Source organism: Chelonus insularis, unplaced genomic scaffold (assembly GCF_013357705.1).
Source record: "Chelonus insularis isolate UGA/USDA-ARS -01 unplaced genomic scaffold, ASM1335770v1 contig_321_pilon, whole genome shotgun sequence".
In the NCBI taxonomy this organism is placed as follows: Eukaryota; Metazoa; Arthropoda; class Insecta; order Hymenoptera; family Braconidae; genus Chelonus; species Chelonus insularis.
Window position 1 is genome coordinate 443,981 of NW_023276492.1, and position 19,431 is coordinate 463,411.

Consider the following 19,431-nt stretch of genomic DNA (forward strand, 5'->3'; position numbering starts at 1 on the left):
AGTTTTCAATTTTGCTTTTTTTTTGTTTTTAATTATTTTTTATAAAAAAAAGCTTTGACTTTAATGATAGATAACTAGAAAATTTTTATAGATAAATAAGTTTAAATAAAGTTTTTAGAAATTGCGATAACAAGTGATCTTACACCTGATACTTTGAACTTACAAACAGAATCGTATACAAACTAGAGAATAAATAGTGATAAAGTAGGTATAGAATACTATAAACGTTACAAATGCTCGAGTAAGATATAATACATCGGAAATCCCAAAAGTATTTCAACTTTCGTATACGCGTGAGAAGAAAGTGGTATAGTAACAAGTTGACTGAACTTTCACCTCACGTGACATCACACTGTATATCTGTTGACAGAGTGGCCCATTGACCTAAATTTTTTCAGTATCCTCCATTCAATTCCTCGAGATTTTCTAAAATCCAATTAAATCCAATTATAACCACTCGACATTCCACGAAGCTGATTAATTCAATTATCTTTCGAATTTTGTTTTCTATTGATGAAAAGATAAATAAACGAAACAATCGTAGCATTTTGATACTTTATTTTACGAAGATGACGTTGGCATTTGTTCTGTTTCAATTGATTTGCTTGTATCCACTTGAAGCAATTGTTTATCCATAACTGAGAAGATTGAAGATGATGCTGCAGAAAGATCAATAAAATCTTGATGCGTATGTGTGTGGATTTGTTGAAGGGATTGAGCTTGAGGAGTGTTTTGAATCTCAATTGGCCCTTCTCCAGGTTGTTCAATAGCTGCAATGATATTCTGTAAGAGTCCATCAGACAACAGTTGACTATGAACAACAGAATCATCAGCACTTTTCAATCCATCCGCTGGCTGTATCTGTAGGCGATAAGTTCCTTTGGGTCCTTGAATTTGCAGATCATCTGATGGTATTTCATTTGTAATACTTGATGCTAACGAGTTATCATAATGATCTTCATTAATTTCAGTATTTTTAATCAAAGCTGTTGAGTTCTGATCAAGATCAGTATGAAGTGCAGACAAAACGTCGTCATTAACAATGAGTTGATTAAAACTCATCGAAACGTCAGAATCAGTAATTGGTGCTTCCTGTGGTTTCTCGAACTGCGTGAAGTGATGAACTGGTAGACTGTACATATTTGTTAAGCTCGAAAATTCACCAGTAGAATCACGGAATTTGTTAGCCCAATTCCTGGGTGGAATTAAATTACCAGGTAAAGAACAAAACGGAAGTGAAGTATGTGGTCTAATTGGGCCGGTATTCCGTGGGATGTGATACGCGTGCTGATGACGTTTGTTGTAATCTGGTCTTCGTGATGCGGGATAAGGGCCGGTAGCACTAAACGATGAAGGCGGTGGAACGAGATAAGAATCAACATTCTCCTTGAAATTATCGAAAGATAATTTGAGAGCTTCCTCATTGTTTACTTTTGGAAGTTGTTGAAATTCTAAGTCGCCTCCAACAGACGGTGGAAAATCGTTGTTAACATTATGATTATTAATGACAGGTTCAACAGGATGAGATAAAAACTGGAGTGGATTTAAATTTGTTTGTTCTTGAATGTTATGAAGTGGCTCAGCATCAGGTAATACAGGTGGTGGTAAACCAGAATCTGTTTCAGTTTTAATCACTTGTTGTTTTAAATTGTGATCAGCGAGATTATTTATTGGCTCACCATAAGAATTACTTGGAATGCCGGTTATTTGGGTATGATCGGGAGTTTGACTTGAGAGCTGACTGTCAAGTGTATCCGGTTGTAAGTTTTGATGATTTGGTCCGGAAATACTTCCTGCAATCGGTTGCCATCCATCATACTCGATATCCGGAGGGGTGGGAGGTGCAAAAGCATTTCGTATTCTCTGCAATCCAGGTACTCCAGGTACACCTGGTATTGACAGCTTCGAGAAATCTTGATGTAAATTGTTTGGAATTATTCGAGGAGCTGATAGACGTTTAAAGTCTTTTGATGGAAATCCTGGTGCTAAAAATGGAGGTAATGCTGGTTTTCTTGGCGGCCCATAAGCTTCAACTGATGTTGGGAATGGAGAAGTTTTGAAAGTCTTCATTGGAGGCAAATTGTTAAATGGAATGTTCATTTTCCATGGTAAAAATGAAGGATATCCACGTGGGAACGGCGGTCGAGAGAATGGAAGTTTTGGATTAACATACATTAAGTCCGGCGACCGAAAATTTTTAATAAAAGAATTTGCCGGAGGCAAAAACGTTTGTGGCACATCCGGTGTATATTGAGACGAAGGATATTGCGGTTGTAATACACTTGATAAGTCATTGTGACTTATTCTGTCTTCTGCAATGTCATTCTGTATAGAGCTTTGATTTTCATCTCGTTTTGATTTTATTTTTTCTCCTTCTTTTTCAAAATTCACTTGTTTTTGTTCCACGTTTTTCTGCCTATTTTCACTGCTGATCGTGTTGACCACCGCCAAAGAATGATGAAATAGCAGGAAGCTAAATAATAGTATTATTGTCGCCTGAAAATAGACAATTTTTGCTTCAGTGCATAGTTACTTCCTATAATTTTGTTTATAACGATAATTGCTTTTTACTCTGAGACCATAAAAAAAAACTTCTCTAGTAATGCATTAAAATTGACTCGAATTTTTTTTTAACTTTGTGTACCAAAACACTACAAAAATTGTCTTAGATATGTAATTTTATTTTTATATCAACGTAAAGTCCTCTTAAAATTTCTCAAAAAATTCTATTTTTATCACTACATTTTTATGACATCGTTATAAATTGCTCCAATAAAAGTACTGTTAAAAAAAATGTCATTACTATAAAAAAATTATTTACTTATATTAAATTTATAAATGAAACATAAAGTCACAAACTAGAAAATTTAATTTACTGAGATATAGAATTGAATAAAAATTTTTTTCAACATTTATTGTGTAGGTTTCTTGCAAATGTTATAATAAAAACTTTATCTTCCACTTACCTTATAATTATCCATAATAGTATTGTCACGTACACGGAAATGAAATAGTTAGCTTAATCCTTCAGTAAGCACAATTAAACTCAAAAAAAAAACCAAATTATCGCATTAAAAAAACCAATTCAATTTCTTCAATAAAAAATTCCGAATTATTACGAAGGTGTTTCATTGATGGAAACTAATATAACCATATCAACTGAACTTAAATTCAGTCTCGAAGGTGTTACACCGTACTTCACCGGAAAAATGACCAAATTAGATGGTCAACACTAGCTTATATAGATTCACTATAACTTCATCAGAGTGTTGAAGTGAATAGTCACGAGATTGTGGATCAGAGAATTGTAGTATAGGAAGGAATGCCTGTTGAAGAAAAAAGAATACGAGAGGATGATCGTAGTGAAGAGAGGGAAGACGAGATGGAATACCAAGAGTGGGAAGTATTCTCTTCCAGTATGTCTTTAAATGAAATAAAAAAAAATCATGTTTGAGTGGAGAAAGTAGGCTGACCATCGATGGCCTCCTGAAGATGCTCTCAACATCAGTCATTAAATTGTGATCCTGTATGATCATCATAAAACAATTGAGTTGCAGAATAGAATTACATTATTGGTAAAATTACATAGTACCAGTGAAAGATAGAATTTAACAGGCCTTAGGGCTAAATTTGAATAAATTACAATAAACATAATGTAGTCGAAGGAAACTTTGACTCTCAAAGCCCATTGTAAAGTAAACAACTGGTCTGAGAAAAAATTTGTCATTTAATTTCTTCCAGAGATAGCTTGAAAAATACACCAAAGTATTATCTCGTCTTTGTATATCTTGGTATTTATAATAACGTCTTTTTTTATATAAAAAAAATATCAAACTAGAGGATAAAAATGAAAATTACATCACTTATTTTTTTATTAAAACTCATAAAGCTTCCAAAAGATGTTTGAGAATTTTTAGAACTATTGAAAAATTTTATAAATTGATATAATCTTGAAGAGTATACTTTTTGGAGTATATAGTGGATGTAGAGAAATAATTTAAAATTACTTATCAAGGAACTATTTAAAATAACAATCTTGTATCATGTGTAATGTGATGAGTTGATAAAGAAAAAAATAAATCAATAGTGAATGATTTAATTAGGATTAATTACATATACTTTGAAATAAGAATCGTAGCTATCTATTAAAGCTAAACACCCGGCATTTATTTGAAAGAAAATGAAAACGAATTTTTTTTTTTATTAATATTCATCCTATGAGAATGAAGAAGAAATGATATTGACTACGGTCAAGGTGAACCAGTGGTAAGGCCATCATCATTCAACCGGCATCAAATTTAAGGTCATGTAGTTTCTATTGCATTAAAATACACGTGGAAACTACAAGATATTCTACTAGGAGTTGAAGAAATCTTGTTTGCTGTTGCCGTTTTATTTCTCTTCTAGTTCTTCATCAATCTCATTACATCTTACCATTATTGTTATCTTTGTTCCCTCTTCTCACTCATCTCTTCTCGTAATAGCAATACTTTCCAAAGAGAGATACAGGTCTTACAACTCATTGCTATCACGTGACAAAAGTCACGAGGAAAATCTCTCTTATACTTTCGCTAAGTTTGCATGATTATTTTACTTATCCTTACTCTCATTCTCTACATATTACATATTTCCGGCATCAGCTTAATTTGAATAAACTCATTCATATAATTAAGTATATGGACGATGATATATCATTAAGAAAAAATTTTAACATACAAAGACTATAATTTAAATTAATTATAAAAAGATAATGCAATGGGTTTTAAGAATACATATAAATAAAGTTTGTTCATCAACTTGTATTTACTTATTTTTTTATTAAAACATTTTATATATATATATGTATAATTTTGTTATTAAAAATTTCTAGTTTGTATGTTATAACGTTGAGATAAAAAAGTAAATTAGAATATAATTGAGAGTGAAAAATGTCTATATATTACTTTGTTAGACAAAACTTATCACAAAATTTACCCATGATTTTTTTAATTGCTTAAAAAACTGTAAATTTTTTTAAATCTTCAACTTATATAATTTTTTTCATGTCTTTATATATGTATTACATTTATTTACAATTTTTTTGATTTTTATAAATTCTGTTATCATTAAATTTAAACTAAAATAAACTATTTGAAATAATAAAGGATTCACTTAAATGAGATTTAAAATCTCATAAGATTCCAATAGATACTTTAATAACTTTTTTCCATTATATATTTACAATTACACGATTTGATATAAAAAATTTATATTTCCTTTATTTTCCTTTGTTAAATAAGAAACAATCGTAAAATAAGGGGGGGACAGGGGGATATAAAAACATAAACTTTCTCTTCGTGGAATTCGAATTTCCGTTGTAATCAGCAGCGTGGGAGATATTCGATATTAAATTCTATTTCTTATATATTTCATCATATACATCAATATCCTCTCAATAATAGTAATATTGTAAAACAATATCATCCTTTTTGTACAAAATAATATACATTTTATTTTTTATTATCTTAATTTTCTGTCTTGTATTAATGTTACAGATATGCATAACTAACGGTAATTTTCACTAAACTCATTATGTTATCGTAATATCGAAGAAAGAAAAAGTGAATGGTCTAATATATTCGAAACCAATTGACCACATTTTTTAAATATCACAATCGACAATACTCTCGAATTTAATAGCTCTAGATTTTATTGACCCATAAATTGAATTATTTATGATCTTTGAACAAAACCAGATTTTGGTGGTGGTCCAATGAATTCTGGATTCATTGGAGGAGCAGTAGGATCAATAGTTTGCTGAGGTGACATCGGACCAGGCGATAGCGACGATGATGATAAAGAATTCGATGATAAATAACTTACTTGATTGCTCGTTAACATCTGTTGAGGTAATTGCGCATCTGCTTGAATTCCACTAGAGTTGTACATTTCTTTTAATATTAATAACATCGTATCTTCCGATTCCCTGAAACATAAAAACCAGAATATTTTTTTAATGAATGAAAATTTATTAATTCAACTATTTAAATTTAAATATCGTTTAATTTATAATAAGAGAACGGTGTAATTACATTCTACTGTAGTTGAATAATTAAAAAAGAAATATTTCCCTGGAGATGAAGAATAAAAAAAAAATTAGAAAAAAATATTTTCGTTGAATTTCTTGCAATTTTAATGAATTAAAAATTTCATATTTAACGAGGTAATATGTCAATAAAAAAAATTTCTAACTTCGTTACATTCAGTGTTTGAAAAAAAAAATAACAGAAAATTGCAATAGAAAGTTGAAATTAAGTAAAACTACACAAGTAAATAATAAAGGGGATGTACAAAAGGAGGAAGACGTGGGAAAATTGTGGTAAAGTTTTGGAGAAAATATAATGTGTTGAAAAGATATGATGAAAGTGTAAAGTCCTGAAAGAAAATGAAAAAGTCGTGAAAGTCTTGAAGAAGATGTAGAGAGGACATAAAATCCTGAAAAACACATGAAGAAGATGTGGACAACATAAAAAGCCTTCTCAACGACAACTCTTATCCTCAAATTAATGTTTTTATTATTTTATGTCACTCTTATTATTGTATTTCTTTATAATTTTATTGTCAAAAAGACTAAATATAAATTTATTCGAAACATAAAATAAAATTCAACAAAATTAGAAAAAATCCCAACCATAAAAACTAATTAAGTAATCATTGAAATAATAATATATTATAGTATACTATTAGTGCAAATTCATAAAAAAATGAAACTTTTACATTGAAGATTAGAGTATTTAATTGAAAATAAATATTTACTCACCAGTAACAAACATGGCTCGTTAATGCAAATATGTACTCATTAATATATTCAAATGGGGTTTCTTGAAGTACATAATCAATTCTACGGCCTCCATTAAGGTTACCAACGTTAAAATCCATCTTACATCCATTATCACTACTATCACTTTGATGATGATGGTTATTAATGCTGCTATTCTCTCTATCTTCATTATCATCATCATAGTTATTTGTTTTATCACTACTGTGTTGCATCCCAGAACTGTGAGAAGCTTGATCCGACATAAGAGATGATTTTTGTAACTGCTCTTCTACCACTTTATCAATTTCCTGTTCCAGGGCTCGATTGTCTGATTGATAGAACATGGCCAGTTGATACACAGAATTCCAAGTGTTTTTCACTGAATTCATGATTTTCTCTTTTAAGTCTGCGCCAACACGTGCCATGGTTTCTTTTAATTCTAAAAATAAAAAAAAGTAATAAAATGTATTAGAGAATTTTCACGCATAAAATACTATTAAAACTTGATTGCTGATGATTAATAGTGATACTGATGAAGAAGAATGGAAAATAATTGTATGAATAATTTCTAATTTACCTAAATGCATTCTCTTTCGCCCTTTGTGGTGAGGAATCAACATTGGTGAATATTTATGCGCTTCTGGATTTACCAACGGTTCTACTCTGTATGCAACTGGATCAAATGGGTGGAAAATATTAAAAAAAGCAGGACACGTCGGTAGTTTAAAATTTTCTCCAAGATTATCAATGCCACGAACTGTTACAAACATTCCAATAGGACTTCCAAGTGCAAAAAAGGCTTTAGGATGGAAATTTAATTGTGGGTAAATAATAAAAGGTTGCCCGGTGCCAGCACCGCCCATTACATAACTAATTCTTCTACTTTCACGACGTTTTAAGGGTGGCCGATAAGGCATTTTTGGCAATGTTGAATTGAAAACGTCATCTTCCTGAAAAAAAATTAATAAATATTTTATTATAATTTTAGTTTTAATGGAAATTGGTTTTTCAAGCTTGATAAAAGGCATTATATTGTAAATTTATAGATATTTTATTTTTCACTCTTTCTTTAATGTTGTTATATGTTTTTTTCAAATGCTAATCCCCCTAAATTTTGCACAAAGAGTAAATAGATTCAAATAATAAAAAAAAAGTTAAACATGTTTTTTTGAAAACAAGTTTTTTCACACAAGTGCTATAAGATAACAAGTTTGAAGATATTTTAAAAATTCCTGAGCACTTTTCTTGTAATCACAGTCACTTTTAACTTATCTAGAATCATAAACTTTGATTCTTTTTTTCTGAATGTTTTAGTTAATAAAAAAACATCTTGAAATTTCAACTTTAACCTGCGTATAAAGACGATAAAATGTTTTTATTTATTTACACTACAAAAACCGTGAAATTTTTTAATGTAGTATTTCATACTGTTTGTTAATTAATAATAAAAAATAAAGATATATGACAACTTCTTAATATAAAATTTATTCATTCATATAAATTTATCTTATTCATACCGTCTTTATAAAAGAGATTTTGGGACGTGTTTTTAAATAACTTTCTGAAAATTCTTGATTTATTTTATGCATTTACTCAATCTAACTTGTAAAATATCTTCAATTTATTGATAATTAAAAATCCTCTTTGATGAATATTACTATAAATTATGATTTCTCTTTAAAATAAATAATAATAATATAATTCCAATATTCAATATATTTTCTTAACTCTCAATAATTTATTTAAAAAAATAATACCTTTTATCTATTGAAAATAAAAATATACTTACAGAATTTTCATGTTCATCTAAATCAGCTGTTTCAGTCACATCTTCTCGTGTCTTCTCAGGCACAGGTTTTTGATGACAAAGTAAATCGAACATAATTAAGCTACCAAGTGAATGACCTCCCAAATAAACATTACCACCGAAGGTTGGATTTCGGTCTTTGAATAACGCATAAAGTCGGTTCATCTCATTGCCGACAGTTTGCATAATAGTTTGACAGTAAATAGGACTTGTGTAAAAGAGAACATCTAGGAGAGTGTCATTAGTAAAATGACGTAACTTAGGAATGCTCTCTAACGTAATTGCACGGAGTTTCTTGTCAATTCCTGTATCTTCTGAATGCAGTGTTGCGTGCCATGATATCGGAAGTACTTCTATTCTATTGACTATTCCATGGGTACTTGCTGTTCGATAATGAGATTGAACAAGTTGATAGGAAATGCTCCGGAACTCATCAACTGTTTAAATGATTAAATATTAATTTGATATTAATAATACAAAAGTTCAAGTCAATATTATATTAGAATAATTTAAAAATGATACGGAAATGAGGTGAATGCATTTCATCAAAACTCAATAGTATAAAAACATGAATATATTTTAATAGGTCGTTAATTATAATTTTTAATTTTTTTCTCTGAATATATATTGAAGAAATTTTATCACCTCACTATAACTTTACTTTAATGACTTCATAAATATCTACTTTTCGTTATTTCTATACAATTTTTTTTATTCGACCGCATAGAAATCAAGAGGAGTACTGAAATTATGGTTTCACGCCTCTTTTTTGTTCAACGTTTTTTCCGAAAAATTCAGAGAGAAAAAACATTTAAAAAAGTCCAATAAAAACTTAACACGTCATTTATCCTTCCTAATAATTGCTCTTTGAAAAAAAATGTCATGATCGAATTTCTCACGCTCGTATATTGAAAGTGAAATGTTTTTTTTTTTTAATTCAACATTAAGATCTTATTAATTTAATTCGAAAGTAATTATATGATTGTTTAAAATAAACTTCTATCAATAATAATGTGTGAAAATAAAAAATAAATTATTAAGGTAATTTTAAAATAATATATGAGAAAATTAATAAACTTACCAACTTCTTCAACAGTTCTAAATTTTAAATCACAAACACTTCCAATACCATGAACAAGGAACAACAAATGATCAATTTTTTCTGGTTCACCTTCATCAATATTAAATTCATCAACTCCACGTTTAACAACTTTGGGTCTATTCGGAGTAACCTGGAAATATTAAATTAATTACTTTAGATTCTAAAGTTTCAAAAGTGACTTCAAAGTTCATATCATCTTACGAATTAATAAAATATTAAGTTTAAACTTACACTACTACTTGTTCGACTTTTTCACAAAAAAAAGTTCATCTATTTATGAACTTTCATTCATATTCATAAATGTAAAAAAAATTACCAACACTTAGAAGAAAAATTTAGTTATTTATATCTAAAGTTTCAGCAAAATTCTTATGTCTATTGAGAATATTCATTACAAAGTCATTTATTTTAGGCTTTAATATTTTGAAAGTAGCTTTGTGCTATCAATAAAGCATAAAGTTTGAGTTTATCGAAAATAAAGTGGTCTAAACATTTATAGGATTATAAACTGCATCATGAAAGTTATGTTCCTAATAATATGCACAAACATAGTGCATAAATTTACACCTTCGATTTTATAATAAAATATCGAATTTACAAGCTATAAAAAAAGGAATTTATTAAACAAAAAAATACTTACATAAGTTTTACTCCAAGACGGACTATTTTCAGTAGATGTTGGCAAATAATGAACCTGTATCGTTGGACTATGAAACACTATATATTCTCCATTACCAAGTTGCACTTGGCGATTCCAGTCATTAGATAAACATGCTTGTTTATATTCTTCTTCCAGTCTTGCAGCTATACTTTCTTCATAAGGAACATAACGCGATTCCGAAGAACCTTTATAGAACCAAGAAGATCTTCTGACCTCAGTAGATATTCCAGACCAATAAACCGGTGATCGTTGACGTTTAATAATTTCAACATCATAACGACCACCATCTGTTGCCACCACAGTCTCTGGAGTGATTGTATTTGAATTATGAACCTCTTCTAAATTCAAACTGTCATGCATCGAAAAAGGATACCACAGTAATTTATTCTCTATTTTCCGGCAGTAAAACCAGTGATAATAAACAGGTCTGTACGTCATTATTTTATTCGATAAATTCTCAAAACTCTGTGGAATTATTCGATCCGTATGTAATCTTTGATTAGAAAATGGATTCATAAAATCTTGACTTGGATTTATTGTTGCAGGAAGTGTTGGTTCGGGCATGACACGAGTCATAAAGTTATTTTGAAGAGTTGATATGGACTCAAATGTAGTATTGGATACAGTGAGTTCCAAGTTTGGTTCATATTTATTGGCTAGATTAACTGGATTGTAAAGTAATGGCGGAAAATTCTGTTGATTGGCATTTATTGGTTCTGTAGTGACGTATGATGCAATTGATGTTTGCTTATCGTTGGAATTATTATTGAAATTTAATTGCGTATCTATCTTATCTGCTAATCCAGTAATCGATTCATTTCTATTTATATTAAAGTTATTCTTAATTAATGGTTTGATTTTTATCTCTGAACACGGTGTATTTAGAACCGTTGGTGTTGATTCTGCAATTTTAGTATCAGGAGTTAATGCAGAGAAATCAGTTATTGAATTGTCGTTTCGATTTAAATTTTCTTGATTTAAATTCGGAAAATTTGGCTGGAAAAAATTGTTTCCGTTATCAGAAGATGTAGAACTCGAAAAATAATTGGATAAAGTACTTTGTTGTTGGATTGGCGATGATCGATTCAAATTAGTTGATGGCGTTGAATTCGAATTCAATACTAAATTTTGTTGATTAAATGTTGTAATTGGCGGTGTCCCGAGAGGTGGTGGTATTGCAGGAGTAGCTGATGTTAAAGGAGGAGCACCAAACGTCGCTGTTGTTAAAGGAGGTGCTCTGAGAGGAGATGTTATTGACGGAGGTAATCCAAGATTAGATGCTGAAGAAGGTACGGCGGAAGTAACTGGCACTACAGGTGGTGCACCAATAACATGTTTTTGATCAATGAAATCAGCTCTCGGTGGTGTAAATGTTGGTTTAGGTGGTGGATCATTAGATATTTTCAAAATATCCGGTGCATTTACAATTCCAGGTGCTGAAGAGTAATTATCTGCTGTCGGCGGTGGCAAAAAAGAAGAAGCTGATGACGGAGGTGTCGTGGTCGTTAAATAAGGCGATGGAGCATATTTTAGACGTCTTTGATGACCGAGGCGATAAGTTGGCGTTGAAGCACCTGAAAAAATTCAATATTTGTCATGTAAAAATATACAGATGCTTCAATTTCTTAAAACTAAAATATTAACTTGGCTTCCAAAAAATGAATTCATTTCATTCAATTTTTTTATTTAGAACTTTTAAAAACTTTTATATTAATATTTTTTCACATTATTTTTTTAAATATCTATAATTTACTGAACACTTATTTTTTTTATTTTTATCTTATTGTATATACTTAGAAGCTTTCTTCACATATGTATTATTCAACAAAAAAAATATTTTTTGTTGATATCCATATGGGAATACCCAACGTAAGTCATCAATTCTCCAAAAACTATGTGTGATAAAAAAAATACTTTCAGTTTTACTAATGATACATGACCTTTTTCATAGAACTTCATTAAGAATTCAAATTTTGAATTGATGTTCACCTGTGTTATCAATTTAATGGCATAATAAATTAAGATTGAAAGACTAAAAATCCAAAATAAACTTACTAATATTTGGCGACGATAATAAAGGTGGAGCAGAACTCGTCACTTTTGGACCTTCTGAATGAGTAACATTTTCAATCAATTTGTTGTCATTTCCAAATAAATTATTATTTGTAAATTGATTATCTGTAGTTGATATTTGAGGTAATTGTGCTGGATCTGGTATCACCGGAGACACTCCGAATCCCGCCAAAGTATTGCCAACTTCCGGTGAAGATGTTGAAGAAGCTACAACAAAAATACAGAATTAATATGTATTTCCGCTTGATTGTTAAGAAAATATGTTGAAATATGTGTATATTTTTTTTATGTTATAATTGTTATCGTATCATATTATTAACCCAAAAACTATTCAGCCGTTCACACATAAAGCATATATTTAACAGGATACATTCGAGCGATTTATCAATGTTTCTCACCTTGCTATGTGTTACTCACATACACACCCATTTTTTAAGTCCCAAAACATGACTAACATTTGACCATTGTGTCATAATTTACTTATTACCGTCATCTTTGTGTCCTCACATTGACGTAGTTGTCATTCTAATATCTCTTACAATCAACATGAAAAAAGTGATAGTATAGCCGATTTTTTCATTTTAATCTTTTGTAACTAGTTATATCTTTTGTAGACCGGAAAATGACATAAAAACTGAGAAGACCCCAACGAATTTGTTATAAGTAAGAGTAACACCTGCTCTAGCTAGTCATTTTTTCGTGTGTGTCGGAATCATTACTATCAATAATGAATCGTCAGTGCAGTTTGATTTTTTATTTGATGATTGTGTTAATCAGTGCAGAGAAAAAAAAAGCTGATCTTTCGTTAATAAATGGATTTGATGGAATTGAATTGTCTGAAGAACCTAGTGAGTGAATTAATTTTTTATTTAAATAATACTTAAAATTAAAAACATAAATATTCTTTTGATTGATAAAAATTTAATTTTCAGACTAAGTGTGTGAATATAAATATTTCTGAATAATTAAATGCTCCGATAAAATATTTTTAAAATAAATATTCCTTTTAAATAATTTCGAATTTATTATAATTAATCTAATAATATTAATCAGTTTATGTTATTTTTTCAATTAAACTTATAAAATTTTAGTCTTTATTAACTTCACTATGTGCATGATAATCAAATGAGTATTCTAGAATGGAAAATTACTTCAGAATAAAAAAAAACATCTATAAAATTGACTGGTAAAATCCCGAAGAAGTTGTTATTGTTTATTTCTAATTCAACATTGTGATTCAACATTTAGCTATAGATTTCGATGATACAGATTAATGATGGTTGTAAACAAAAGATTTAGCACAGATGATAAAAGTGCATTCTTCAAGCACTTTGATCTTTCAGTGATTCACAGTTATTTCTACTGATTTGTATTTCCTGAATGTGATTTTTCAATAGCTCTCTATGAACTACTGTGACGTAAATATTATCGTTCATTAATAAACAGAAATTTTTTTCAACCAATGAAAATAAATATTCGTAAACATTAGAGACAAAGACACAAATGTTTAATGTTTTTTCAACTTTGTTTTTTTAGAAAAAATTTTTTTGATGAGAATTAAAATTAATTATGATACCCCATTTTTAAGAAAATTTTATAGTTCATTATAATGATATTACAAAATGAGAAAACAATCTGAAATGTAATAAACAACATAAAAAAAAGCCATACTTATCAAGCTGATAATACGTATGATATTGTCCTAAAAACTGAAAAAATTTCGAAAAACACTGTACTTTGTTAAGGTAAAATAATTGTTGAATAAATTTCAATGTGTCATAATGTTATAACCCTGTAACTTTACTTGATTAATGTTCTACTTTCTCTAGTAAAATATTCACAACATTGGTTCAGCAATAAATCAATTATGTGGTTACTCAAAAATAACTGCATTAACAGCTTTTAGTTACATGAAAACAAAATATGATTTTCATCAAACAAAAGCAAATAATAAATAATATAAATCATGATTTACAAATACACTAATAGAATAACAATAACAAATCAAAGCAACCATCATAATTGGTTAATTTTGTATTCAAGACGATTAATTAAATTATAATTCAACTGACAGTTCTTTAGGACACGTGTTGAGTTCAATATTTGTTCAGTTCAAAATTACTACCAATGATTATTCTCAGAGAATACTTCTTTTATCTTAGGCACAAAGTTTCGTTGTCTATAAAAGATAGTATCCATATTGACTGAAAACAGCGAAAAACAGTATGCATGCCGCGCAGACTCATTACTGAAATGATGTAATCAATCTTGTTGAACAAAATGTACTATGAACGATTCGCGTGATCGTTATTTTTTTGTTAATTCATAGAAAATATAATGAAATTTCCGATTGAACTTTGATGCATGACAAGTTTTTATTTAAAAGATACTCATCAATATCTCTCTTGTTTCTTACATAATCATTTACTTTTGTTTTCCAGGTCCTATTGAAATTTTCGACATTGCAGATCAATCTATCGATAATACAATGCCTTTATTTCAAAATGAAACTTTAAAAAATAGAAATACTGAATCTATGACCAATCCGGAATTGATAACCAAAGGTCATATCGTTTCTGCAATAAGTGAAGTTGCAGTCAATGGCAATCGACGATTAGATGCATTATCTCTATTAGGAGGTGATCAATATCTAATAGGTCAATCAAGAAAACGAGGTCTTGTTGTTGACCTTGCTCGAGAATCAAAATTGGCTGTAACACCAGGCACAAATTATTTGATGTTTCTTGCAACGAATTATTTAGAAGAACCTTATGATTTTGAAATTAAAGTAGAAAGTGCTTCACATCTTAATGTTGAAATTGTACCTCCATTTCCACCCTCTTTTCCTGTCATTTATAGTCGGGAAACTGTTCAGTTTACTGTACGAATTGTGATACCACCAAATGTTGTTGAAACTGATCATGTCATTGATACTGTAACTTTCTCTGTCAGAAGAAGATATGATTCAACAGAAGTACAAAAATCTGTACGACTTTATTCACGTAATTCTTTACCAATGGTGAGTTATAGTATGTTGATAAATATTAATTAAAAATAAGTATACATATGATAAATAAATCTTAATTGTGCTAAATGGTTAAAACGTGAGCTTTGCAACTAATGATATTGCATAGTGATCATGCTCTTTGTTTATAAACTAACGGTTTACATTGTTAGCTAACTCTGCAGCCTTGCCAAGATTGTTTAAAAAGACTACATACAAGATTTTTAAAATTAGATAGCATAGCTATAAATGTGTAGTGTAAATCTTAAATTAAATCATGAGATCTCCAAAGTACTACTACAATAAACAATTCAATGATCAGTAATAATTAATTTTAAAAAATAAATTCTAAAATGTTGAATGTTTTTGGAAGATATGAATGTTAGTGTTTTCAATCCGTTAATTTATGATTCACATCTTACTCATCAATAGATAAGAGATAAAATATCTTCACAAAATAATGATTTATTATGTTTAAAAATTCTTAAATTTTCTAATTCAATTCCAAATAACAATCTTTACGTGACGTTATATAAAAATATCAGACATTTTAAATGTAAATAATTACCATAAATCAATGTGTTTATGTTTCAAAATCCTTTAATAATTTATAATTTGCTTACCGTATTTTTTGATGGTTAAAGATCAGAAATTGAACTCAGCGATTTACATTAGAGAATGTCGAGACTGAATAAGTACAATCTGGCGTAATTGAATGATAATTTTTTGACACATTACATTAAAGGGTTAACTTCACTATTGTTAAAAGAGTTATTAACTATTATCTGTAATTAATTGCATTACAGGGAAGTAGAACAAGAGAACCAACAATTGACTATGAATTTTATGACAACTGCATTGGAAAGTTAAAACCTGAACGATGTATGTACAGTCGATGGAGTGTAAAGATTACTGTTACTAATAATGAATCGGGTTTGGGGTGGAAAGGAATCACTTCAGAACCAAATGGCATTTGGCCAGAAAGAGATTTCATTGCTGGCGATAAAAATCTTCCTGGTTTTATTTATAGCGCATCATGTTGCCATAAATCAGTAGATATTAAAGTAATTGACATTCTGGATTATCCATACTCTCTACATATAGATGTAACAGGTAAAAACTAAACAAATAATGCTAGAAAAAAGGTGGTAAGTAGGAAACTAATATTTTATTAATTTGTGTTTATTATTTAATTTTAGAATGGTCTAATTTGGGACAAGGTGAAATAATAGCTATTATTATTGGAACTTTGTTTCTGCTATTATTATTGATCATTGTAATTGTGCTTTGCATTCGATGTGTCAGAAAGCAGAAGAATGCAGATTTAAGCTACACACATCGTTATGGATCAAGACCACCAGCATGAATGTTTTTGATATAATTTTACTTAGAAACTCTTTTGTATTATTTTTATAAAAAAAATTATAAGCTATAATTAATTTTAAATTACACTTGAATATTTTCTGTAATCAAACATAACTTGTAAAATGTTATATATTGACTTTCTAAGTCAATTCTTTTTTAAAAAAAGATATCCTATGAAAATGACTTAATAGAATAGAAGTATCAGATAAATGTTTTATTATTTTCTTGAAAATTCATTGAAAATCGTAATATTTGTCAAATAAATACAAATTTTATGAACAAACGTCAATATTGGAACTAGAAAAGGAGTGTCATTAAACTATATTCTCACATGTAAATAATAATACAATAAAAATCCATTACGCAATGCATTTATCTGACAATCCACGTAGCAAATGTGAAATTGAAAGCTTGTTCGATAAAACTATAGTTGTTACCACCAACGATTTATAATAGAAACGTATTGAATTTTTTATGAATTTTTTTGATTAAAAAATAACAACCGATAGATTATTTACGAAACGTGATAATTTAAAATTACTACCTTGAGCATTTGAAACAGATGGAACAATTTCTGGTTGACTGACAGGTACCAAAAAACTAATTTCGTTTTCTTCAAATGGAAGTCCCTGGCCAGCAGCAGTCAAAAGGGAGTTTTTAAATTTATTCGTTGAATCAAACATTGTAGTGGTATTTATTAAATAAAATCACACAAAACCTATCAACTCAAATAAAACAACGTATTGGAAAATCTTACATTTGACATGTTGTTCACTCATACGTGTGTACTTTCCATATTTGACTGAATTAAACTAACCTTAAAAAAATATAGTTCACAGTACTATTCTAGATTAGGTGGCGCAATCGTCTATATATGAAATGTGCTCAACTATCACTATAGTAATTTTTGCTCACTGCTCTCTCTTTTGGATGGTTCCCAAAAGTAAAAGAGGCAAATTTGAATCGTTTCAATTTTTTTATTGACTGATAAAAGTAATGCACTGCTATTCATATAAGTAAAATCAAATTTTAATTATATTATTATTGGACTTTAATAATTTTATTATTGAACTTACTCTATTTCGAAATAAATGGATATACACCATAGGCTTTTAAACATGCTGATGTCGGTAAAGCTGGACTCAAGTCGAAACAGTTTCCCGAAGTTGATACAAAGTCGAAGCTCGATATTAACTAAAATTGAGTAGATAACAGGGAAATCTTCCGACAAATAATACTTTTCAGGAATGCGGTAAAAAAAGCATTAGGGCACCAAAAAATTGACAAATTTCCAAACAAGACAGGGCATAGAATTTATCTATTAATCTCCGTCGGACTGATCCAAGAAAATACCGCAAGTTCAGGCAGTTAATGAGCAACATTGATACCCACCGTCCATATACTGGAATAAATAGCATATGATATCTAAACGTCAAGAACATAAATAAAAATATGTTGGTTCTGTATTCGGAGAGCTCGATTTGTCTATAACGAACCATGTTCGAATTTTCTTTTCTAACCTCAAAAAATGCAAAAAATCGTATTTATGCTTGGATCATGAAACTAAGGGTGTCATTGGGAAGAAGGGGACGAGACAAGTTCCAAACACTGGCTGATGATTGTATTTGGTTGGTAAAATCGAGAGATATTCTCGAAAATCTGCAAAACATAAAAACATGCATAACTTTTATCTAAATGATGCTACGGGGTTGATCGAGGACTCATATGAAAGACCTGGACCTAAGTAATGAATTAGATTCCCCCTATTGGATATCCCCGTCAAAAATGCCGTATCTCGCTTAGTTTTCGAGTTATGAGCGTTTAAAGGTTTTTTTATGTTTCATTTGAGCATAGCTTTGTTTTTCACTCATAACTCACGATTTATGAGAGGTACATGAGCCACAAGCATATTAATTGATTCCTCAGGGCAAGAGCTTTCCATTGATGTAGCAGAAATTATGATCCGAGGACAATTCATGCTAGAATTATAGTCATTCATCCATAAGATTTTTACACCTTCCGACAGAAGGTGGGCTGGGCGGTCGCCTCCGAAAAGACAATCCCTTTTCTTCGGCTAGTACTCTTTACTGCCATACATTGTACAAAATTTATTTAAAAATTTCCTTTTTTTTTCAAACAAATGGATAAATCTAACCCTATTTATGTAAGAATGTAATTATAACTAAGACTATAATACTGAATATATGATTGTGTGACCGTATGCTATGGTTTACACTGGGCGTTCAACTATTCCGGCGGGGAATTTAAACTTACACTAATAAAACTAGAACAGGACGGTAGAAGAACTTAAAACAAATGATTTTTTTCTTTTTATCAATGAAGAATAATTCATAAATTACACTTATACTAGCTCTGATGACTCACTTACTTCCATTTACAAGGATGCTATATAAAAATATCTATAGAGTTAATGAATTTTGTCAACGCTTCAACAATACCACAAGTCATAGAACTTAACATTGATTCTATCCTGTACGGTGGGTAACCCTTTTAATTTAATAAATCTTTTATAAGGCACTCTCTTACTACATTAAAACTTTGGCACTGCCAGAAAATATGATCAATATCTTTCTCAAACTCTCCGCAATTGCACATTCGT

The 19,431-nt window shown here is 29.6% G+C and overlaps 3 protein-coding genes across 4 annotated transcripts; 1 reads left to right on the plus strand and 2 right to left on the minus strand.

Moving 5' to 3' along the window:
• Positions 1-422: 422 nt before the first annotated feature.
• On the minus strand, positions 423-3,191 carry LOC118065751 (uncharacterized). The gene is made up of 2 exons (XM_035081235.1): positions 2,967-3,191; positions 423-2,496 (listed from the first exon to the last, which is right to left on the minus strand). Exons 1-2 carry the CDS (start codon positions 2,979-2,981, stop codon positions 562-564), a joined length of 1,950 nt encoding a protein of 649 aa, XP_034937126.1. The 5' UTR covers positions 2,982-3,191; the 3' UTR covers positions 423-561.
• Positions 3,192-5,044: 1,853 nt separating this feature from the next.
• On the minus strand, positions 5,045-17,606 carry PAPLA1 (Phosphatidic Acid Phospholipase A1). Of its 2 annotated transcripts, none has more exons than XM_035081233.1 (8): positions 17,356-17,606; positions 12,425-12,649; positions 10,349-11,943; positions 9,688-9,838; positions 8,589-9,043; positions 7,377-7,749; positions 6,800-7,238; positions 5,045-5,965 (listed from the first exon to the last, which is right to left on the minus strand). In XM_035081233.1, exons 1-8 carry the CDS (start codon positions 17,492-17,494, stop codon positions 5,713-5,715), a joined length of 3,630 nt encoding a protein of 1,209 aa, XP_034937124.1. In that variant the 5' UTR covers positions 17,495-17,606; the 3' UTR covers positions 5,045-5,712. The 2 variants fall into 2 exon arrangements, with proteins under 2 accessions (XP_034937124.1, XP_034937125.1); XM_035081234.1 differs by having other exon boundaries at positions 17,569-17,599.
• LOC118065752 (uncharacterized) lies at positions 12,878-17,171 on the plus strand. The gene is made up of 4 exons (XM_035081236.1): positions 12,878-13,290; positions 14,884-15,461; positions 16,253-16,559; positions 16,646-17,171. Exons 1-4 carry the CDS (start codon positions 13,170-13,172, stop codon positions 16,810-16,812), a joined length of 1,173 nt encoding a protein of 390 aa, XP_034937127.1. The 5' UTR covers positions 12,878-13,169; the 3' UTR covers positions 16,813-17,171.
• Positions 17,607-19,431: the final 1,825 nt, after the last annotated feature.